General features: G+C 49.3%; 1 protein-coding gene across 2 annotated transcripts in view; it reads right to left on the bottom strand.

Annotated features, from left to right (window-relative positions):
* Nucleotides 1–23,764, bottom strand: part of CRMP1 (collapsin response mediator protein 1) — a 68,373-nt gene that overhangs the window by 14,702 nt on the left and 29,907 nt on the right. For both annotated transcript variants that reach the window (XM_019928054.3, XM_019928055.3), the window contains exons 4-10: nt 21,171–21,335; nt 15,365–15,426; nt 13,375–13,455; nt 7,799–7,867; nt 6,390–6,510; nt 3,593–3,749; nt 562–703 (exon numbers count right to left, since the gene is read on the bottom strand). In XM_019928054.3, the coding sequence (XP_019783613.1) occupies nt 562–703; nt 3,593–3,749; nt 6,390–6,510; nt 7,799–7,867; nt 13,375–13,455; nt 15,365–15,426; nt 21,171–21,335 (797 nt within the window). The remainder of the gene's footprint in view (nt 1–561; nt 704–3,592; nt 3,750–6,389; nt 6,511–7,798; nt 7,868–13,374; nt 13,456–15,364; nt 15,427–21,170; nt 21,336–23,764) is intronic.

Here is a 23,764-nt window from a genome sequence, read left to right as displayed (position 1 = left end):
GTTTTCTCCTCTCCCTGCTGAAACCAGGCCACCCTGAAAGAGTGCCAGAGGCCTGGCTTCATCAGAGCGGAAACGTAATTAACCGTTCAGAGGTGTGATGACATTTCCACAACGGCCACCCTGACATCTGGTCGGTTTCATTGGGCCCAAGTTTAACAGAAAATAAAAATCTACTGTTTCCAAGTGAGTGATCAAGGTGTGACCCGGGGATTCCTTACGCAACAGGAAGCCTCCATACCCACTCTCAACCCTAAACCCGAACACACACAGTTTACAAAGTCATCTTTACGTGGACAAAGATGTGGTTCAAAACAAAACAGAACACTTTCATCCTCAAAGACTAAAGGACAGCTGCTGTCACATCTGCAAATGCAAAGGACACCACAGGACTCGCGCTGCGTTCTTAAGGGTCACGTGTTTTCCGTGTGCCCTCCTAGTGCATTCTGCTTCTGCCTCAAAGTAAGAAGGGAATTTTAAGAACCAGAAGTGCATAATGCATGGCTTTGATGGGCAGGAGGGGTGTTTCTAGAATATTCCAGGAGGGAGACGGTGCCGCCTTACCACTGCCTTGTCCCAGACCACGGTCATCCGCTCCTCTATCCCGTTGACGCCCTCAGGGATCAGAGTGAAGTTGTCCTTGCCCACCGCCTTCTGGGCAGTGCTGTAGGGACAGTGGCCGCTGCCTGTGACCTGCAGGTCTCCACTGGCAAAGACAGAACAGGGTGGGGTTCAGACCTGAGCTCATGGTGAGGAGCGGACCCTGACTTCAGACGCCCAAGGAGGCTGTGAAACTCAAACCCCACAGAGATCTGGGGCACATCACAGGCCTTACTGAGTGACACCGGAAGGCCCTGTGGCCTTTGGTGTCTTGTTGAAGACGGGAAAGAGGCCTGTGCATCAGGAGAGGGTTCTGTTCGAGTGTGGGCTCCAGCTGGTCCAGGTAAGGCTCTCCGGGTCAGCCTCCTCCTGCCCTAAAACGCTCTGATCCTGGGGCAGTGGGTCTGTTCTTTCACCCCCCAGAGAGCCCACAAGGCCTCAAGATGCTGCAGGCATCTGTGAGGAGAGACTTGCTGAGAACAGAAGATGCTAGAGGCCAACAGAGTGACTCTGCTTCCATGCATCTCACTAGACCCGTGAACAGCCCCTGATGCAATCTGACTTTGCAAATCCAGCAGGTCTGCTTTTAAATCCCAGAACTGCCACCTCCTGGCCCGGCTAGTCACTCCTTTTCTTCATGCGTAAAATGGAAAAGAGAATGGAACCTTCCATCCCGGATCACCCTGAGGAGACAATGAGCTACTTGCCTGGCGCACGGCAGGCGCCAAAGATGCCAACTCCCTCGCTCCTCTCTCCATCCTCCACCTCTTCTCTTTAAAATCGAGTGCTCGGTGAATTTTATGCTACGTGAATTGTATCTCAATGTTTAAAAAAGAAGAAAAGAAGCTGAGTGGAGCCAATGAATGAATGGATGAGTGACTGAATGAATATATAAATAAGTGAGTGAATAAAACCCAGCCTCCAGCACGTGCCTGTGTGTCTCACAGAGTCACGGATGTTCGTGCTGGAAGGATGGTCATGTCCCTGGCCTCGTGTCTCCGCCAGGTCACGTGGGAAACCATAATGTGCTGACCTTGGTCTCCCTCTGTGAGGCTGTTGATGTAAGGTCTGGCTAATGTTTCTGTGCTGTGCCGGGAGGACAAAATGCTATTCATTGGTTGTAGCAAAGTGACACAAGCTCACTGGGTTTGCTCTTCTGTCACTCAGGCTTTGGAGAGAAAATACTCTGGGGCTATATGATGAGCCCCTAACTGGCATCTGAATTAATGGAATAAGTGGAGCTTTATTTTGTGATTTTCAGCGAGGGGCCAGCCTCCATTTCGGGGCCCCAGGGCATGTTAGCAATCATGTAGACGTACAGAAATATATGTGGATGTGACATTCGCTCATTTATTCAACAAAGGTGTGTTGCACACTTCCTGTGTCTGGCATGGTCTTAGGCAATGGGGATGCATCTATAAGCAGAAAGAGACAAATTCCTGTGTTCATTAGCTGACATTCCAGTGCAGGGTGAGCGGGGGGCGGGAGTCAGGAACATACAGTCAGGAGAATGAGAGTTAGGGTGAGTGGGGGGGTGATGGGGTAGCGCTGGGACTGCCGATTTTAAGAAGATGATCAGAACTATCTCACTGAGAAGAAATCTTCCAGCAAAGATCTGAAGTTGGCAAAGAGCAAACCGCAAGATGACGAAGAAAAGAGTGCTAGGCAGGGGTAGGGTGAGTGCAAGGGCCCTGTGGCACCATCCTGCCTGGGGTCTAGTTAGCGCGACACCAGTGGGATGGACCGAGGGAGCCAAGGGGGGAAGAGGACCAGGCGAGGTTAGTGAGGAGCGAGGGCAAGATCAGGCTCAGCCTTGAGGGACATTGTGGGAACTTGTGTTTCTCTTTGAGAGGAAAGGACCCTGGAGGTCTTCTGGCAGAGGGCTGGCTTGGTCTGATTTCGGTTTTAAAATATCTGAGTGTCTTTTGAGAACAGATTGTGATGCGATAAGGGTGTGGAAGGGGCAGTATGGAAATAGAGAGCCTTGTCAGGAGGTGAGAAATGATGGCCCTTGAGCCAGGATGGCTGCAGCCAAGGGGGCGAGAAGCGGCCAGATGCCATGGCCTTTGGTCCGTGTCCTGCCGTCTCCCGAGATGGGCAAGACTGTGGGAGCAGCAGCTTCACGGGGGAAGATGGGGGGTTTGTTTTGGACTTGGAGCTGCCCACCAGCCATCGGGCTGCAGACGCCAGGTGTGTCATGGGCTGCTGCAGCATTTAGGGAAAAGGAGAACACACCCTCACCACCTTACAGTCCTTTCTGATTAGAAGTCCCACCTTATTCTCGCCCCTCAGGAAAACTCTTATGCATCCCCTGGCTCTGGGCCTGATGTCACTTCCTCCAGAAAGCCTTCCAAGCTTGCATCTCCGCTTCCAGAGCAGCCTGCACACCTCACCGCTTAGCCTTCTCCCATGGCCTTAAGTGTTCCTCCCTCACACTGGCTGATGGCAGAGAAGGGGTTAAAGTAGCTGTGCGCCTACTGTGTGCAGGAAGCAGAGTGTAACGCAGTGGCCGCCGTGAGCTCTGAATTCCAGGCCTTTTACCTACGCCGTCTCACACCCGCCTCTGCAGTAGGTACTGTATTCTCCCCACTTTGCCGATGCGTCAGCTGAGACACAGACATTACAGGTTATGTGACATGGCCAGGGTGACACAGCCCATTAGGGGTTGAGGCAGGATTAGGGTCCTGGTCTCACGTTCCTAATTCTGGGTGTTTCCCAACACACCACAGTGCCAGGCACACAGAAGGTGCTTAAATACCGCTGAATGAGTGGGAGGTGACCTATAGACATGAATGGAGCGGTTACTGACTCAAAGGCCCAAAGGCCTGCTGTAAACAGCCCGGGGTTTTGTCCTGAGGTCTCCCGGGCAGCCAACCCAAGGCCCCCTCCCAAGTGTGTCTGAACCAGCTGCGATTTCCTATCCTTCAACCCTCCGCTCCCAAAAGTCCTGCCCCGCTGCCCAGGCCCACGAGCCCGTCACCCCCGGGGCTCTCACCAGGCCAGCAGGGAGGTCAGGTAGTCGGGCGTGGTAGGGTCCGGGCTCAGGGGAGGGGAGGTCACGAAGGCCGCCGCCTTGGCCCAGTTCTTGCTCCAGTAATGGGTACCATCCGTCCCCAGACTGGCAGCGATGGGCTCGCCGAAAACGACGGGGCCTTGGGAGGCAAACACAAACACGCGTGGTTGAGAGCGAATGGTCTCTCATGGGAGATGCGGGCGCAGGAAAGTAGAATCTCGAGGCTGGAGAATGAGACTGGGGATAAGTCGCCCATCCTTCCCCCAGGCTCCACCACACACACACACTCCCCCAGAGCCCCAGCTCCTCGGCCACCAGGCACTCAGTGCCCTGCTGTCCTGCTCAGCAACCTTCTGGACTGTGAATGCTTTTAGCATTTGGATTTGACTATTTTTGACTATTATCTCTTTTTACGATGCTCAACCAAAGCACAGAGACCTGATGTCTCAGTTTGGATTCCGCCAAAAGCAGATCTTCAAATGAAAAATCGCGTTCAAGAGTTTTATTCGGAGGTGATTCCGGGAAACAACTCGGTGGGGACTGAGGATGTGACACAAGGCAGAGACAGAAGCCAAGGAAAGATGAGTTGTCATGGCCTTGGGCATGCGCAGCTCAGTGCACTGGGGACCCCGGGAGCCTCAGAGCCATCCCACGCCACAGGAGCGAAGGGGCCAGGACGTGCGGCCACCAACCCCCTACGGGAGGGCTCCTTTCTGAGCATTCACTTTCATGAAAGTCCAGTTTGCCTTCCAGGGAGTGGACCACATGTGTTTCTGCCGGAACAAAACCCCAGGGGCAAAGTCCCAAGTGAGAATCCCCGCAGCAGAGAGAGTGCCAAGGGGACGACGTGGGCCCAGGGTTCTGTGGCATCAGTCCGAGGCCACCCTGCTGACAAGCGAGAGGTAGGCTTTGGGTTCCAGCAGCCTGGCTCTGGGACGGCAACTCCCAACAGCACAGCGGTGCTGGGACTGCTCTGGACGGTTCTGCCCAAGACAGCAGCCACCAGCCTCACGTGGCCCTGGAGCGTAAGAAACAGGGCTAACGCGACTGAGGAGCCAACTGAAAAAGTGTACTTAACTTTACTTAAATTGAAATAGCCACGAGAGGGTGGTGGTCGCTTTATTTCTCGGCAGCTCCAGGACCTGCAGGCTTAGCTCGCCGGCACGCTTACCGCTGCTTCCAGATTCTTGTTACCTCTCTGAGCGGCAGTTTCCTCATCTGTAACCTGGGGCTGGTCCTCAGCAAGCTGTGCTAACCTAGATCACTCTCTGTACAATGCCTCTACTCGTCAGCTTGCCCTCAAAAATACTACAACTAGGTGTTTGGGGTTCACCGCTGCTCTGTCCCACACGGAAACCACCTGCCGCGTGTGGCTTTCAGGCATTTGGTCTGAGTCGAGATGTGCTGTAAGGGTGAAATACACACTGGATTTCAAGGACGGCACAGAAAAATAATGCAAAATATCTTAATCCGTTTACACTGACTACACGTGGAATGACTATTCTGGATATATTAGGTGAAATAATATACATAATTAAAGATTTTTAAGAATAGAGCCACTTACACTTCCCATGAAGGGTTCCTGTAAGAAAGGAGGGGCATCCTGCATGCAGAGGTGGTGGATGCAGTCAGGGCTGTGTGGCTGTTGTGGATTTCCACCCGGCTGCGCCCTCCGACCCAGAGCTGCCGGTCAACCTCATACGACTCCCAGAAAGTAGACGGGTGGACCTTGTCCGGGTGGTGAACATCCTTGGTGAATGTCCACAGGACGAAAGGATTCTAGTGACTGTCTTCGTGTGACGTGTGCTACCCGCTCTGTCATTCTCTCTCTCCCTCTCACCCTGAATTAGGGAAGGAAGGCTGCTTTGGGCAACCTTCATTCTCTATGTGGTGGGTGCTGGGGACTGTGGGCCTCAGTCAAGAAGGCCTGGGGACCACACTCGGGCGGTTCCTCTGAGTCTCCTGGGGAATGGCCACCACACAGGTCAGAGCCGCTCAGAGCACCAGTGGCGCCTGTGCCCCAGGGTCCTCAGGAGCCCTCGGGACCCGCCAAGGACTTGGCTGGAACTTCACACCTGTGAGCCCATCGGGTCCGTTTCGAGATGAAACAACAGTAGCTCAGAGAGGTTAAGTAGTGCGTCCAAGTCTTAGAGCTGGAGGCTGCCTTCCTGCCACACTCCCTTGATGTCCAGCACGGGGCTGTCCCCAGACCCTCTGGCTCTGGAAGAACACCTTCCTCCTTCCCAACCTGCAGCTGAGACTCTGTGTGGGCCCCACGGTGGAGCCTGGGTGCAGGCATCCGCTAAGAGGCCCTAGATAGGGGACCCAGGATGAAGGGCCCAGAGAGAGGACCAGAAAGGGGGCGGGCAGGGACCAAGAGCTGATGCAGCCCTGGCTCCATCACTTCTTTGATGTGAAACCCAGGGGAGAACTTGGAACTCTTCACAGATCTTTAAGATACACGGTCTCATGTGACCCACAAGGAGGGGATAATTACCTTAGCTACAAATGGGGAAACCGAAGCTCAGACCTCTTACCCAAGGTCACACCCGGGGCCCATGGCACCCCAGGAATCAAACCTGAAAACGCCTGCAAATCTTGTGCCTACCCACCATCCCAAGCTCCCTTTTCAACCTGGCCTACTGAGCCCAGGCTGCAGGCAACTGGCAGAATGTCTCTGCCCTGGGGAGTGGCTCCGTCAGTGAACTTGAGCCTGTTGGACACGCCCCTTCCTCACCCCGCAGCTTCCCGCAGGAGGCCCACGCGCTGGGCTGCGTACCCTTCTTCCTGGCCAGGGTGATGATGTCCGCCGCGCTCCTGCTCATCACCTTGGTGATGTACACAGGGCAGTTGATCCGACCCGCGATGGTGATGGCTCGGAACACGGCCTCGGCCTCCAGCTGCAGACACAGCAAATACATGGGTCACAGGAGGGAGAGGTGGGAGGCAGCACCCACCCTGAGTTCCTAGGGCCTCTCCCTGACCAGGCTCCTGTGATTCTCCTTAAGTGTGGTCAGAGGGAAATCTACTGCATCAAGAGAGGAAAATACTGTAGATTTTTCAAAAGGAAGGAAAAACTAAGAATGTATCTGGCTAGAGGGCTGGAAGGCAGAATTATGTTTTTCCTTTGCTTGGAAGTATTCTGCACACTCTGTTAGAAGGAGATCGCCTAGGCAGTAGAGTCATCAAAAGGCCCATAAAGTGGTCGGTTACCTATGAAATGCCTGACATCAGGGAATACAGGTGTCCAACATGCATTCCTTCCTTCGTTTGTTCAATAACCAAGTGAAACCACCTGCTGCTGGGTTTGGCCTCTGCCCCCGCTAGAGCAGACAGTAGGACCTGTGAGGTATTGTTTTAATTTCCGGTCTGCCGAGCTGCTAGTGGCTGGCAGGAAGCCACAGCCACGTGCCAGGAGTCCAGCCACACCCAGAAGGGTCCCCAGGCTGCTCACATGCCTGAAGGTGGTGGCAACGTCCACGTGCTATAAGGGTTTGTAGACACTGTCTCAGGTTTGTCCTGGTCTCACCAGGGACTGGGAACCCAGCTCGTGGGTGTGGAGCTCACGTCTGGAGCACTGGGCCCGATCGGGAACCTGCGGGTAAGGAGTCTGTGTACTCGTGTGTTGGGTCCCATGTCCGGCACAGGCTGGCCTAGAGCGGAGGTCCGGGAAGACTACTAATGATCTCATGAGACACCAGAAAATACTGGATGTCCGTCCTGTTCCATGCCCAACCTGCTTGCCTTCCTTCTACCCGCCGTGTCCCACCACACATGTGCCGTATCACTCCCAGGGGATTCGTCCCTTGTCGAGTCTTAGAGCACAGCGGATAGGAGGTCCGCGCAAGGGCAGTTGTTTTGAAGTCCTCTGCCTGGGACGTGGGGCTCCACTTTCCTGTCATCAAATACACCTTGTCCTCAGTAGGGATTCTGAAGTGTCTATAGGACTATGGTGTGAAGTTCCCGGGCCCTGGGAGAGGCAGAACCTTTCCCCGCTCCTCTGATCGACCTGCAGGCCCCAGGGCTCCCAAGCCCGAGGGCAGACCCGGAGAGGACCACACATGCTGGGGTGCTCACGCAGGGGAAATGAGACGGAGACGGGGGCTCTAGCCGGGCTGTTCCAGGTGGAACAGCATCGGGGTGAGCTCTCAGCTATGTCAGAGTCACACCCAGTGGAGGCTCCTTTACCTCTTCAGGTCTGCTCAGAGCGTGGCCCTCAGGACCCGTGATGCCCATCTCTAAGATCCGCTTTTGTTCCTACAAGACAAGAACGAATGAGTCAGTGATTACGGAATGTCAGAGCCGGGAGAGGCCAATCCTCCAGCCCCGTTAGACAGATGGGGCAGCTGAGCCCAGGACAGCGAGTGGTCTGCATGGGGTCTAACGGGCTGCGGCGATCCACAGCTTCTTTGCTCCCTCCACTACCCCTGCCCCGCTTCCCCCTTTGCAACCCTGGATATCCCCGTCCACACCTGCTCTATTCAACACCACGGGACCAGTGAGAGGAAGTAGGGTTATACGAAATTAGCCTTAAAGGCCACCCAGCGCTCTTCCAACTTCCAAGTCTCTGCTGCAGGGTAAGAGAGAAGGAAGATGAGTGGTGTTTGGGTATGACATGGATGCAGAAATCAAACTGGGCATCCAGCCCCGGAACCGACCGTCTCTGTCGGTTCTGAGCCTCAAGGTTCTCTTCTTTTTTTTAAAATTGAAGTGTAGCTGACCTACAATGTTGTGTTAGTTTCAGGTGTGCAGCAAAGTGATTCAGTTATACACACACACTCATATATATATTCCTTTCAGATATTTTTCCCTTACAGGTTTACAAAATATTGAGTAGTTCCCTGTGCTATACAGTTGGTCCTTGTTGGTTCTCTATTTTATATATAGTACTGTGTATATGTTAATCCCAAACTCCTAATTTATCCCTCCTCCGCTTCTCCTGTGGTAACCATAAGTTTGTTTTCTATGCCTGTGAGTCTGTTTCTGTTTTGTAAATAAGCTCATTTGTATCATTTTTTTAGATTCCACATATAAGCGATACCACATATTTGTCTCTGTCTCAGTATGATAATCTCTAGGTCCATCCATGTCACCGCAAATGGCATTATTTCATTAATCTTCTCTTCTTTACATTGGAAACAACAGCACCTACCCACCGGAGTTGCTATAATACATCACTGAGGTGGCAGATGTGAAATGCTCGCACGATACCTGGTGTATAGTAAGGGCTCGTTGATGGTCAGCCAGCTCTCATTTTCTCTACTGTAGTTTCCTCTTCCTGGTACCTGTCTTTCTAGCAGGACAACTCTACCTCAAGCTTATCATATAAATGAAACGGTTCCCTGAGCCATTGTAGCCCAGATACAAATCCATTTGCTGCAAGGCTCCAAGGTGCCCCCTCCTTAGGAATACTGTAGTATCTCAAAACTAATATTTTTACGTTGCCCAGGTGTCAGCTGTGCTGCTAATTTTAACTTCCGCAGTTTCTGTAACATCATTCTGGAACACAGCCCTACGGGGAGCCCCAGGCCCTATCAACCATAAAACGATCATAATTTCAACTGCATTTATGGTTATTAAGCTCGAGTTTATTATAAGAACATAAGCTGGAAACAGTTTCAAGATCTAACAGCTGGGGTGGATTTAAGTAAAGAATGGAATAATGTCAGCTCTTGAAGATGGTGTTTACAAGGCATTTTTGTAAACTGTTTACAACAAGATTTATGATAGGGAGACATCCCTCTGAAAGAGTATTTAAATGTCAGTTACTATTTCTGTTGGAAGGAAGGAGGAGAAAAAAGGAGGGAGGACAAAAGATGATGTAGTGGGGGAAAAACACAGATCACAGAAGACTAGAGTAGGGTTTCTAGTCAAAATTCATGGGCTGAGCACACACGTTATTTTTACTCCATCCTGAAACTCTGCTAAAGTGACAGAAATGGTACACAAGAACCAAGAGAATGCAGGGAAGGTAACAGAAACAAAATTTTGGAAGCTGGGAAGCAGATGTACAAAAGGTAACAGATTTATTGGAGCTGAGAAAACTCAATCTTAAGTTGGCAGCGAGGAAAGCTAAGAATTCCCTGATGTAAAGCTTAAGAACTGGGGACTCCAAACTCAACTTCTCACACACATTTGGTGGGATATAGGTTGGTACATCCTGGAAAACAGGGTAGCAGTAACTGTAAGACCTGAATATGTGCGCACCCACGACCCAGAAATCCCCCTCCTACGTACTTACCAACAGAAATGGGAACATATGTTTAACAAAAGACTGAACAAGAATGTTTAAGGACGCTTTATGCACAGTAATCCTAAATTTGAAACTATCCAAACATCTATCAACTGAAGAACAAATTGTGACCTATCACTGCAGTGGAATTCTACACCATGATGACAGAGAGAATACTATTGCTTCAGGTAACAATAGGGATGAATCTCACAAACCTATTGATCAAAAGAAGCCAGATGTAGGGCTTCCCTGGTGGCGCAGTGGTTGAGAGTCCGCCTGCCGATGCAGGGGACACGGGTTCGTGCCCCGGTCCGGGAGGATCCCACAGGCCGCGGAGCGGCTGGGCCCGTGAGCCATGGCCGCTGGGCCCGTGCGTCTGGAGCCTGTGCTCCGCAACGGGAGAGGCCACAACAGTGAGAGGCCTGCGTACCGCAAAAAAAAAAAAAAAAAAAGAAGCTGGATGTAAAAGAGTACCTACTGTGTGGTTTCATGTTTATGAAGTTCAAAACCAGGCAAACCTATGATACATGTGTTGGGCAGCTTTTAAGAGGTTCGCAGTGAGCCTGCCTCTGCTTGCACGTGGGCTGGACCTGGCACCCTGCTTCCAATGAGCAGAACGCGAGGAAAGAGATGGGATGTCATTTCTGAGGTTAGGTTACAAAGGGACTCCCACTTCTCCCTTGCTCACCCTCTCCTGCTCTCTCACTTGGAAGGAAACAGGTCACCATGCTGTAGCTGCCCACGTGGCAGAGAACCAAGGCGGCCTCTGTCTAACAGCCATCAAAGAATAAAGGACAACAGTGTGATAGCGTGCAAGGAACTGAATCCTAGAAGCAACCCTCTGAGTGGGAATCCTGCAACCCTCTGGAAAGGAATCCTGCCCCAGACCAGCCCTGAGATGACTGCAGCCCTGCCTGACACCTTCACGGCAGCCGGTGAGAGACCCTGAGCCCGAAAACCCAGCCAAGCCACACCTGGACTCCAGACCCACAGGACCATGACGTAGAAAACGTTTTTTGTTTGACGATGCTCAATTTAGGGGGTAATTTGTTATGCAGCCACAGAGAACTGAAACAGATTTTGGAATTCAGAAGTAGGGTGCCGCCACAGCAATTAACTAAAACTGTGGGCGTGGCTTTGGGAGCGGGCAGTGAATGGAGGCTGGAAGAATTTCAAGACATGTGTTAGGGAAAGCTGATCTCAAATGGACTGTTTGTAGAAATATGGACTTTGAGGACCTTGCTAGTGAGAGCTCTAAAGGAAATGAGGCGTCTGTTATTGAAAACTGGAGGAAGGGGAATCTTGTTATGTAGTAGCAGAAAGCTTGGCAACACTGTCACCTGTAGTGATGTGGCAAGGGGCAAATGCGTCTAATGAACTCAAGGATCTAGCTGAGGAGAGTCCCCAGCAAATTGTCAAGGTACTGCCTGGTTTCTTCTTGCTGCTCATAGTAAACAGTAAAATGTGAGAGGGACAGATAATTGAGGGTGTGCCCACAGATCCTCTCAATCAAGTTAAGGCCTCTAGGAAGCTCAAGGATGTACCTCTTGGCGGTCTGACCAGGAGGAGGGCTTATTGAAAAGAAATCTGTGGGTATCTTTTGTCTAATGGGGTGAATTCCAGTGAGATTCAGAGGAGGCCCACAAAGGTTTTGGGAAGATTATCTTAGCAAAACACCGGCAGCCTGGACTGGACGGGATAAGACATACCAAATGAATGGAGGCAGTTGGACTCCTAAAATTCTACTGTGCAGGAAGCAGGCTGAGAAAATTCCTCAGCTGCAAGCATGGGCTACCTTTCATGAAAAGGAAGGATGGGACCAATAGCCCAGAAGGTGGAGCCAAGAGCCATGGAGAATTATTCTCAGGCTTCGAGACCTAATCAAGGAACTGCCAACACTTGTCTAACTGGATTTCAGAACTGCTATGGACCAATGACTCCTGGTGTCTTCCACTGTCCCTTTTTCAACAAGAATGCCCACCCCACCACTATATGTCGTGTGTTGAGTGTGGGGGGGGGGGGCGGGGGAGAGATAACTTGCCTATTTTCTTCAAAGACCTACAGATTGTAGGGACTAGACCCAAGAAGCCTCATCCACACCTAGACCTGGCTTAGATGATTCCAGTCTTTGATGGTGTAATGAGGTGAGAGTTTGGAGGACCCTGGAAAGGAATGAATGTGTTTTGCATGTGAGAGGGTCATCAATCACTGGGGGGCCAGAGGAGAGGCTGGCAGACAACCTCTGATACGGCTCCCAGTGACCCTCATTTCCCGGCATTCATACCTTTGTACCATCCCAACTTTTGGGGTGAGGGCTGGATTTAGTGACCTCTTGCCAATGACCAGAATACTGCTGTGTGATGGTACTGAGTTGTTGTTTTTTTTATTTTGAATTTGAAAGAATTTCAATTTTACAGAAAAACTGCAAGAACACAAATAGTAAGAAATAAAGACAATAGCTGACCTTAAGAGTGAAGCTTCAGATCTCATGCCCTTAACCGTCATGCTGCAATTCCACTGGGCTTTGGAACCAGATGGAACTGTATTCACATCCTGGCTCTGATGCCCCATATAACAGTGGGCAAGTTATTACTATCTGAGCCTCAGTTTCCCTACCTAGGAAATGAGGATGTACATACTCCTTAGCATCACGCACGGCATTAACTACTTTCATTGGATGCATCCAAACCTTCCATATGCCTGATCTTGATTCGTGGCATCGTGATCAACCCTGCACAGGGACCAAGCAGCCATTCTTGACTTCCTCTCCTTCTTCCCCCATCCAATCAATCGATGAGTCCTGTAGATTGTGCACCTTCCCTATCATATTCTTGCCTCTTCCACCTCCGCTCTGTCTCCTCTCTACATTTCCTATGAGAATTGCTGGAGCAAAACCTAGCTGACTTTATTCTATTCCCATCAAATTATCCACCCTGTAGCCAGAATGATCAAAATGGGTTCACGTCTCACACTACCCGAAACTTCTGAATGGCTACAGCCTGTTACATGTCCGACATTGCTCTATACATACACGGTATCATTTAATCCTCACAACCACACTGCAAGGCAGATGCTTCTAAATGAAGCACAGGAGCCTTTGTGGGGTAGAGCTCCTCGCCCAACGTCAGGAGGCCAGACTGGAACACCTGCTCCCGGCCTGAGCTCGTCCATTAGCCCCGCTCTCAAGTCATGGGGGATGATGAGCAACCCCAGCTTCCAAGCATTTTCTTTCAGATCCTTATTTGTTGCTCATGCAAACCCGCCATGGTTCACAGGGCAGTAATATTACCCCCATTGTACGGGTGAGAAAATCGAGGTTCGCAAGGAGGAGGCGATTATGACCTGCCAAAGGCCACGCTGCAGGTAGTGTGTGCGTGACTCACACCTGGAGTGCCTGACATGCCATCCGGTTCTTGGCTTGACCCTTCATTGTCTGGTGACCTGGCTGACCAATGCCTCCACCCCCTTTTCTCATATCCTTTACAAGGAGAAGGAGACTGAGGCGGAAGGGGTGGAAACTCACACCACTCACCTGAGCTATCAAATCTCCATTTTCTGCGTGGACCAGGATCACAGCTCCCAGCCCCTTAAGGAAGGTGAAGGCTTCGTAGAGCTAAGGAGGGATAAAGGGGGGTTGGGGTGAGATAAAGATATCACAGCACAAGCATTTGCAAAGACTGCCCTTACTACTAACACACAGTCATCCACCTGCCAGGATGCTCCACCCACCTCAATGGAATGCGTCGCTCAACAAGTAAGAACTGGAAAAGATTTTCCCTTGACCCTGACACCCTCCAGATCCAAGAGCAGAAAGCCTGGGTGGGGGAGAGGCGCACAGCTGATAAAAGTGACACCAAGGCGTGATTATATCCACAATTATACCCACGCGAGCCTTTGCTTTCTTTGTGGCTTTGCTCCCCTGGAGCGTGACGTTGTTAACGGTGACAACTGCAGCTGAGAAGCTGTCTTCGGTTTTACTGAAATTGTATAACTAAACCTGCTATGCCTGTACCTTAGCCACCACCGATCATAGGACATGTGTACATCTTTACAAAAATTCCAACTCCTGTCATTTTATAGACCAATTGGGGTCGAGAGACCAAGTCCTCTAATAACTTGAATACTCAGATAACATGTATCCTGCCAAGCGTCACCTTATTTCGCCAATCCAGGCCCTGTCCACTGTCCCGTGCCCTCTTCCCACCTGTAAAGGATCTGCAATCAGACGTTTGCACCTGCTGAGGACCAAAGCCACAGGTTCCCTCCCCAGGGACTCCTGAATCTCAACTTTGCCCTCCTTGCATATAAGATAACGCCTCCCTTGTCCAGGATGTGTGCTTTCAGATGTAGACAGCAGGTGGGGGAGGCACTTGGAGGCATGAAGCACTTTTGAGGACCCACACCCAAAGTCTGCTCAACTCCAACTCTAACCAGGGCTTCAGTGAAACAGACATTAGAATGAAACAGGTGAAAATTTCAATCACACTAGAGAGACACATGCTATTGTTTCCATGAAACTGAACAAACTTTCAGCTTTTGGTTTCCAGGCCATCTCAGGGTAAGTTATATTATGTAACTCCAAGGGTCTATTTTGAAAGGTAAGACATGGGTGCTTCTTCCATTGCACATGAGACCCCACGGGGATAATGAAAACCAGCTTATTAACACTCGTATGCCTGCTGTGTGCCAGGCACTGCCCTAGAGCTTTACTTGTATTAAATCACTTAATCCTCCGACATCTTCTCTGAGGCAAGTGCCATGAAGGGCCTAAAGCACAGAGAGGTTAGGAAATCTGCCCCAGGCTGCACAGCAAAGTCAGGGCTTGCTGCCAAGCAGCCTGGCTCCAGCAGCCGTGCCCTTTGCCACCACACTGTCCCACCTTTTTAACAAGCAGAGGGCAGGGCAATAATAACAAAACCAAACCAAGAGTCCCAGTGGTGTAAGAAGGCCAGGTGCCTGATAAATTGTACCCCCTACACCTGTACTCCTTAGACCACCTTCTTCCTTGACTCATCTCATCCACAGAACAGCTGTTGGAGGTTGTTAGGGCCAGAGATGATCACGTCGTATAGATGAGAAAACTGAGAAAGGACGTGACTTGCAATTGGCTGGAGGGACAGCCAGGGCTCTCCTCCAGGTCAGAGCTAAGGTAATGGTCCCCAAACTCACTTGAGCCCCAGAATCAGCTGCAGAGGTTTAAGAAAGTACAGACTCCTGAACCTTACCCCCGAGCATATGTGATGCAATATGAGTCTGTATTTAGTGAGCTCTTTAGATGAGGCTGAAGATGAGCCGAGTTCGGGAACCACCAAGCAGGGGATCCCTGCTCCACGCCACTCGTACAGGCAGAAAGGAATGCAGGTCCAGGGAAGGGCGATGACTGACAGCTCAGCGTCAGAACCAGGACTTGAACCCAGAGCCCTCCCTGGCCCGCTCTGACATCTCCCCTGCCCTGTGCCGCTTTGCCTGACAAGGCAGGCCTATTCCTGCCCAAGGGAGGCGGGGGGTGTGCAAGGACCTACCTGGCTGTCGGACATTTGGTAGAGATCCTTATAGGCCATGTAGACTTGGAAGGAATTGACACCTGTTTCAAGATAAAAAAGAGAGTAGAAAAATGCATTTAAGAGGAAAGGACATGTCTTTCCAGTAAATCGATAAGCACTGCGCAGGGTGGTAACAACCAAGACAGAAGGGTGCCACCAGAATTCACAGCAGGGGCACCTAAGCCAGCCTGGGGGTGTGGGTGAGGGTCCGAGGAGGCCTCCAGGGAAGGTGACATGTCAGCTGAGTCTGAAGGAGAAGGAAGAGGAGGGGGGAAAGGAAGAAGGGGAGGGGGAGGAGCCGGGGGAAGGCAATTATCTGGGCTGAGAGGGATGGGTATGCATGGCATGGACAGCAAGGAGGATAAAAAGACATTAGGTATGCGGGTACTGGAAAGTGTCCTGCGGCTGAAGCAAAAAGGAGCATGTGCTTAAAAAAAAAAAAATCACTTTTATTATGGTAAAATACACATAACAAAATTTATCATCATAACCGTTTTTAAAGTGTACAATTCAGTGGCATTTAGAGCATTTACAATGTTGTGCAGCCATCACTACTATCTCGTAGAACATGTGCTTTTAAAGCAAGGGAATGACACGATCAGACTTTGTCTCAGAAGGACAGTTCTGGAAGGAGGATGGGTGTGCAGAACAGCAGGGAGAAACGGAGAAATAGAGTTGGAGGATGCTGAAGGCAAAAGGGACGGGTGGGCTGAGGCTCTGAGCGGGAGGATGCAAAAAGGTTGAAATGACAGGACTTATTGTGCAGCCAGCGGGGAGCAGAGGAGGTGGGGGGAGGACTGTTTCTTAATATGCCTTCAAGTGGTTGAGGACAGGGACCACATCTTATGTATTATTTCATCTTGCACATCCACAACATGTGCTGTGCCATTAATGTTTGTTGATGGAATCAGGAATCCTTTGGATAAGAAAAAGAAGAAATTCAGGCAAAAGTACTAAATGAGATTGAGACTTCTTTTACACTAAGCAACAGTGAAGACAAGCCAAAAATCGTTTCTGGTCTAGAAAACCTTGGCAACAAAAATTTCTTTTCCCAAAAGATTAAGAAAAATTAAAAGAAAAAATAATATTCAGAGATTAACATAAAAGTATCAGTCTCTATTTAATCAAGTATACTTACATACAAAAACAAAAACCCAGTTATATACACAGACACAGAAGAACCATCACTGGGTAAAACAGGTAAATCCACAGTGAGAGGTAAATTCATAGCCTTAAATGCCTCATTATTTTTTGAAGGAGAGAGGGAGCATACATCAACTGAGTAAGCTTCTATGATAAGAATCTTTAAAAGAAGAAAATGGAAATTCACCAGAAATTAGAAGTAAACAATACAAATAAAAGCAGAAATAATGAATTGGCAGAATTGATAAATATGCCCTAGAACTGGTTCTTGTGGGTGGGTGGATGGGGTAAAGCTATCTCAGATTAGAAGCTTTCCTCCAAATCATGATAGATTTGACTTGTTATAAATGGAAACTTTCTGTAAGTTATTTCTTAAAAATTCAAAATAAAAAGCAAACAACCAACATGGTGAACATATCTGCAACAAATTTAACAAAGGTTTTTTTAAAAAAACCTCTTATTTAGGGCTTCCCTGGTGGCACAGTGGTTGAGAGTCCGCCTGCCGATGCAGGGGACACAGGTTCGTGCCCCGGTCCGGGAGGATCCCACATGCCGCGGAGCGGCTAGGCCCGTGAGCCATGGCCGCTGAGCCTGTGTGTCCGGAGCCTGTGCTCCGCAATAGGAGAGGCCACAACAATGAGAGGTCTGCATACTGCAAAAAAACAAAACAAAAAACAAACAAAAAAAACCCCCCAAAAACCTCTTATTTAAAAAACACCAGACAGTGGTTACTTTTGGGGGGAGGAAGGAGTTGTGGCTACAATGGGGGGCCATGAGGCGTTTGTTGGGGGTCTTTGTTTGGGGCAAAGTTCTATTTCTTACCTGGAAAGGGTAATCTCATAATTCACAAAGCCACATTTTTTCCTTGTGTGGTTTTCTGTATGTTTTGTTTTATATTTAAAAATGCTTAAAATAAAAACAATGAAGCAAAAAAGGCAAACAGAATTTTTAGCCAGTTTTTTTTAAATGCCTAACAAATAAAGGTGAGAATAAGATTTGGTCTCATTTGGAATCAAAGTAATTCAGATGAAAACCTCAGTACTGTACCACTACCATATGACCCAGCAATTCCACTACTGGGCATATACTCTGAGAAAACCATAATTCAAAAAGAGTCAAGTACCACAATGTTCATTGCAGCTCTATTTACGATATCCAGGACATGGAAGCAACCGAAGTGTCCATCGACAGATGAATGGATAAAGAAAATGTGGAACATATATACAATGGAATATTACTCAGCCATAAAAAGAAACGAAATCGAGTTATTTGTAGTGAGGTGGATGGACCTACAGTCTGTCATACAGAGTGAAGTAAGTCAGAAAGAGAAAAACAAATACCGTATGCTAACACATACATATGAAATCTAAAAAAAAAGGTCATGAAGAACCTAGGGGCAAGACGGGAATAAAGATGCAGACCTAGACCTACTAGAGAGTGGACTTGAGGGCACAGGGAGGGGGAAGGGTAAGCTGGGACGAAGTGAGAGAGTGGCATGGACAGATATACACTACCAAATGTAAAATAGATAGCTAGTGGGAAGCAGCCGCATAGCACAGGGAGATCAGCTCGGTGCTTTGTGACGACCTAGAGGGGTAGGATAGTGAGGGTGGGAGGGAGGGATACGCAAGAGGGAGATATGGGGATATATGTATACGTATAGCTGATTCACTTTGTGATACAGCAGAAACTAACACACCATTGTAAAGCAATTATACTCCAATAAAGATGTTAAAAAGTAAATAAAAGAATATTCAAGAATAGAATAAACAGGGAGCATTTCCAAAACTTATGAGACCCCAGAAGTCCTTTTTCATGGAATATTTATTTTCTCACTCATCAAATATTCACTGAGTACTTACTATGTACAAGCACCTTTCTAGAAGCTAGAGATACAGCTGTGAACGAGGTAGGAAGGATACCTGTCTACATTCTAGTGGAAATAAGCAATGAACAAACAAACAAATAAGATAATTTCATGTAGAAGTAGGAGGCAGAAAGAGACTAAACTGGCTGATAATAGTTTACAGTTTCACAAAACATTTGCAGTGACCCTTCTCAAGAGGTAGAACCTATTTCCTCACTCCTTGAGCGTGGGCTGCTCTCGAGACTGGCTCCGCCCAGCAGAACGAAGCGGAAGTGTCAATGGACACATTCCAAGCCTGGGCCTCAGAGGGCTTGCAGCTCCACTCACCCTTGCGGAGCCACCAAGGGAAGAAGCCCACGAGAGCCTGCTGGGGAAGGGAGGGTGTAGAGAGCGGTCGCACCTGCCCCATCCTCCCAGCTGGGGCGCAAGGCATGAGTGAGCCACGGTGGGCAGAACCGCCCAGCTGAGCCCAAACCAAAGTGCCTTTCCACAGAGCTGTGAGCAAAGAAATAACTGCTGCTTTTCATTAGTTGTGGTAAAATATACCTCACATGAAATTTACCATCGGAGCCATTTGCAAGTGCAGGGGCATTAAGTACGTTCACATTGTTGTGCTTCCATCTCCAGAACGCTTCACCTTGGCAAAACTGAAACTCTGTCCCCATTAAACACTAATTCCACGTTGCCCCTCCCCCAGCCCCTGGCAACCACCATTCTACTCTGTGTCGCTCTATGAACTGGACGATTCTAGGCATCTCACATGAGCACAGTCGTACAGCATGTCTTTTCTGTGACTGGCTTATTTCACTTGATGTAATGTTCTCAAGGTTCATCCGTGTCGTAGCAGGTGTCAGAATTTCCTTCCTTTTCAAAGCTGAATGACATTCCACTGTAAGGATGGACCGCATTTTGTTTATCCAATCATCCTTTAATGGACATATGGGTTGTTTCCTTCTTTTGACTGGAGAATTAACACTGAGTTCAGACCAGGAGTCTCACGCCTGGTACCAGAGCTCTGACACTATGTATGGGGAGTCAGTGGGCGAGCCTCAGAGAGGTCAGCTTGGTGACTTGCCCAGTGTCACAAGGCCAAGAAGTGTGAGGGCAGGATTCAGATTCAGGCAGCACAACTGCTGGGATCTTTCTACAACCTGGACTATGATTCTGTACAAAACAAGAGTGTGATTCACAGCAACTTCAATGAAGGGATAAAACCATCTGGATATAGAAGCTCAGACTTACGAGACCCAAACTGGTAAATGGGCAAGGAACACAATCGGACATTCACACAAAGGAAAAATGTAAGCAAAATGTTTAAGGTAATTAGCAGTTAAAGAACTGCAATGTTCAATGGTAGACTGACTTTTATTCATCAAATTAGCAAGGATTTCATACAATAACACCCAATGGTGCAAACATGCACGGAGTGAGAGACATGGGCTGTGGGCATGCAAGTGGGTGCACTTCTGGGGAAAGCAATTTGGCGGTAAGTGTCATGATTTTGAAAAATGTTAAAACCTTGACCCCCGTAATGCCATCTCTGGATGGCATTACAAAGATGTTCACCAAACACGATTTACAGTAAAGCAAACAGAAAACCTAAATGCCCAATAAAAAGGAAATAGCTACGCAAATTAACCATTACATTGTGTATTACGAGCCATTAAAAAGTAATTAATGAAGAGTAATGATTACTCATAAAACGTTAGGTGAAACACGGATTCCAAATAACTGCTATCGTATAACTATATATGGAGAAAACTGTCTAAATAGATGGGGAACAGAAAGCAATAATCCTTAATATTAATGGTAAGTGGCAACTGGGGGGGTAAGACCAGAGGGAAAAACTTTTTCCTTTTCTTGATTTTCTGACTTTTTTTTGTATTTGGGCGATGATACTTTTACGAGAAAACACAGTATATATATTTAAAAACTTGAAAACACCCCCCATCTCTCCTTGAAGCATCTCATTCATTCGATGGTGCTTCCTCAGAGAGCCTCAGAACGGCCTCTTTCCGAGGGACCCCTCACGCCTGGTTTATTCTGTTCTCTTGCTCTGTGTTTCTGTGGGTGTTCAGTTCAATTCACCTCCATTTGGTGTAAGGCACACAGTAAAGTACCCACACTGTGCAGAGATGTCTGGTTTGAGCTCACACAGAGGGGAGAGAGGGTGGGGTACAGAGATGCACAGACATAATCCCCTCCCTCGTAAGCTCAGGGTTTAACAGAAGAGCCAGACAGACCACCAGTGTCCCGTAATCCAAAAATAATGGAAAAGGGGACCCCAAAGAGGCCCAAGTAACCTATGGATATTCAAGGGATGAAGCAGTTCTGAAGTTCTGATTGGGGAAACTGGGATAGTTGAGCTGGGAAGCAGAGTAGAAGAAAGGGCATCCCTGGTAGCGGGTGTGGGGACTGCAACAGCAAAGGCCCAGTGGAGCAGCAGGTTTCAGGGGATGGCGTCCAGGATAATAAGCACCTAGATGAGTTTATGGCAGAGAAAGAAAAGTGAGGCTAGATCAATGGGGGCCTTGTGCGCCAGGCTAAGGAAATCGGGCTTTCTTCTATAAACAGGGGGAACCTCCAAAGGGCCTGAAGGAGAGGAAGACAGACTCCTTAAGGAGGGTCCAATTTTTCCACTGTTTCTGGGGCAGGGCACAGCTCACAGTTGGGATCGTAGCAGATGCAGATAAAGGGATTCTAACTCCACAAATCAGACCCACAAACAAAACGGGGATTCCAGAACTGTGCCCCCATTCTGGGGCTTTAACTGACCTTTGTCCTGCACCAGCACCTCGAGCTCTTCCCTAACACCGTCGTGCCAGCTGGTGATGTCCACGTGCAGGGAGTAGTCGCAGCAGGATTTAGTGTCCGCCGCTTCATGCCATTTCTCGAAGGAGGTCAGCAGGCTGGACCCAGGTTCAGGGACAACATGGTCAACTGGGACAGAAACATATGTGTCACATTCCAAGATGCTGAGGACCCAAGTCAACCCAGTGGTAGCCTCTTCACTGCCGTCATCACCATCATTATCTCCAATGTTAGCGTAATCGTCGTGACCTTCCCTATCCCCCCCATCACCACCATCACCGTGACCATCATCATCACCACCACCACTTACATCATCAAGATGAGCATCCTCGTCATCACCATCCTTTTCATCATCATTCCCACCATCATCAACATCAGTACTGCCATCGCTGTCACCATCATTATCATAGCCATCAGCAGTGACATGGTCACCACCATCTTTAGTCTTCATTACCACCACTGTCCCCACCACCGTTACCGTCATTTCATCCTCCTCCTCGTCGTCACCACCACCATCGTTATCATGACTGTTTATTGAATGTTTCTGATGTGTCAGATACCGCCACAAGGGCTTTATATAAATTATCTCATTAAATCCTCGCAACTACCCTATGAAGAGAATAAAAATATCCCCATCTGACAGATGAGGAAACTTAGGCTCAAAGAGGGTGAAAAGCTTGTCCAGGGTCACACAACTAGTAAGCAGTACGGAGAAGATTCCCAGAGTCCTGTCAGCTGCAGAGTCTGGACCCTTTCCCGCTACTCCATGCTGCCTTCGTGGGCACAGAACGCCAAGGCGAAAAGGACCTAAAAGAATATGAACTTCATCAGCCCCTTTTCCAATAAAGTCTTAAATGTAAAGCAGATCAAAGGGGAGACAACTGTCTTTTAAACCTCACTGGCCTTCGCACATCCCTCTAGCTCCCACCCTTTTTTTAACATCCACCCTTCACGGCCAGACGTCTGTAAAGAGCAGTCTCTGCCCCCCACTCCCGCTCACTCCTCCACCCACCGAGAGCATCAGCCTTTGCTAATTCGACCTTCCAGTCCTCACTCTACTTGACCTCTCAGAAATCAGTGAATCATTCCCTCCTTCTTTAAACTCGCTCCTCCCTGGCTTCCATGGCAACGGCTTTCTGGCTTTTTGTCCCACTTCTGTGGCCATTTTTTCCTTGAAGACTCTTCCTCCTCTGCTTGACCATTAAGTGATCAAACTCCTTATGACTTGGCCCTAGAACTTTCTTTCTACGTGGCTGCTCATTCAAATGTATCCCCCCCTCTCAGCCACAGCATTCTGAACTCTCCACTAGGATGACTCAAGAGCTCCTCAAGGTGAGAACGTCCAGAACCTCATGCCACATCGTCCCCTCCCCGACCCCACTGGCAAAGCTGGTCCCCCACCCCCGCCCCAGAATGGTAAGGATACCGCCTCACCATTCCAAAAGCTAGAAGCCAAGGGGTTACTCTTGACCCTTCGCTTCCCTCATGCACCTCCATTGCGGATCCATCACCACTGCTGATTTCCCTCTGATATGTCACCGGAGCTGTCCACATCTGGCCACCTCCTGGTCACACTCCTAGTCCAAGCCACCCTCAACTCTCAGCTGAACGACTGCAACCACCTCCCACTGGTCTAGTCATATTCAACCTAGGCCACTCTATTCAGGTCTCTTTAAAACAGATCACATCACTCCCTTGCTTAACATCCCTCAATGGCCGCTCATCACCCATATGAAAAAGACCAAAATCCTGACCTTGGCCATCAAGGCCCAGTACCATCCTCTCCTCCCAGCCGTATCTCACAGGATTCCAGCCCTCAATCTCCGCACCTTTGCCTCCTAGGCCTTCTTTCAATTTCTTAAACACAAGATGTGTTCCCCCACCACAGGGCCTTTGCATGTGCTGTTCCCTCTTCCTGGAGCTCTGCTCCCCTACACCCTCTTCACCCAGTTAACTCCCACTCATCCTTCAGATCGATGCACAAATGCCACTTCTTCAGGGAAGCCTCCCCGAGCACAGCTCAAAGCACTGTGCCCCTTTCTTCTGTAGAACTAATCCGCGTATAGTCATTTGTGTGGGTGGTTAGTGACTCCCCATGGACTGCGAGGCCCTGGAGAATAAGCATCATGGCTGCTTTGTTCCTTCTCTTCCCCACCACCTAGCACAGTGCCTGGTGCAGAGCAACCCTCAATAAATATCTGTTAAATGAAGAAATGGGGTGGGGACTCAGAACCTCCCTGCCACCCCCCACACCTCCTAACTGTGGTTCTCACGGTGACTTCATAGGCTCTTGGTGCTCCATGAAACATACTTTGAAAACCACTCTTGTGTAGATGGGGAAGATGAGGCCCATGGGGTTGGTGGAGGGGTCCCCCAGGGGTTTCACAGCTGGTGATGGGAAAAGAGCCAAGGGGAACTCCAGGGATCCCGATTCTTCATCCAGGGCTCTGTCCTCTACCTCACACAGGTCCCCTGAGCCTGGAGCTTCCATCTCCAGCTCTCAGAATATCCCAGCTCCTGTTCCCAAAGCACTTACCACCACATGCCATGCACCATGT

Source organism: Tursiops truncatus, chromosome 5 (assembly GCF_011762595.2).
Source record: "Tursiops truncatus isolate mTurTru1 chromosome 5, mTurTru1.mat.Y, whole genome shotgun sequence".
Lineage (NCBI taxonomy): Eukaryota > Metazoa > Chordata > Mammalia > Artiodactyla > Delphinidae > Tursiops > Tursiops truncatus.
Note: the sequence above shows the minus strand (reverse complement) of the source record. Positions and strands in the feature narration are given on the sequence as shown.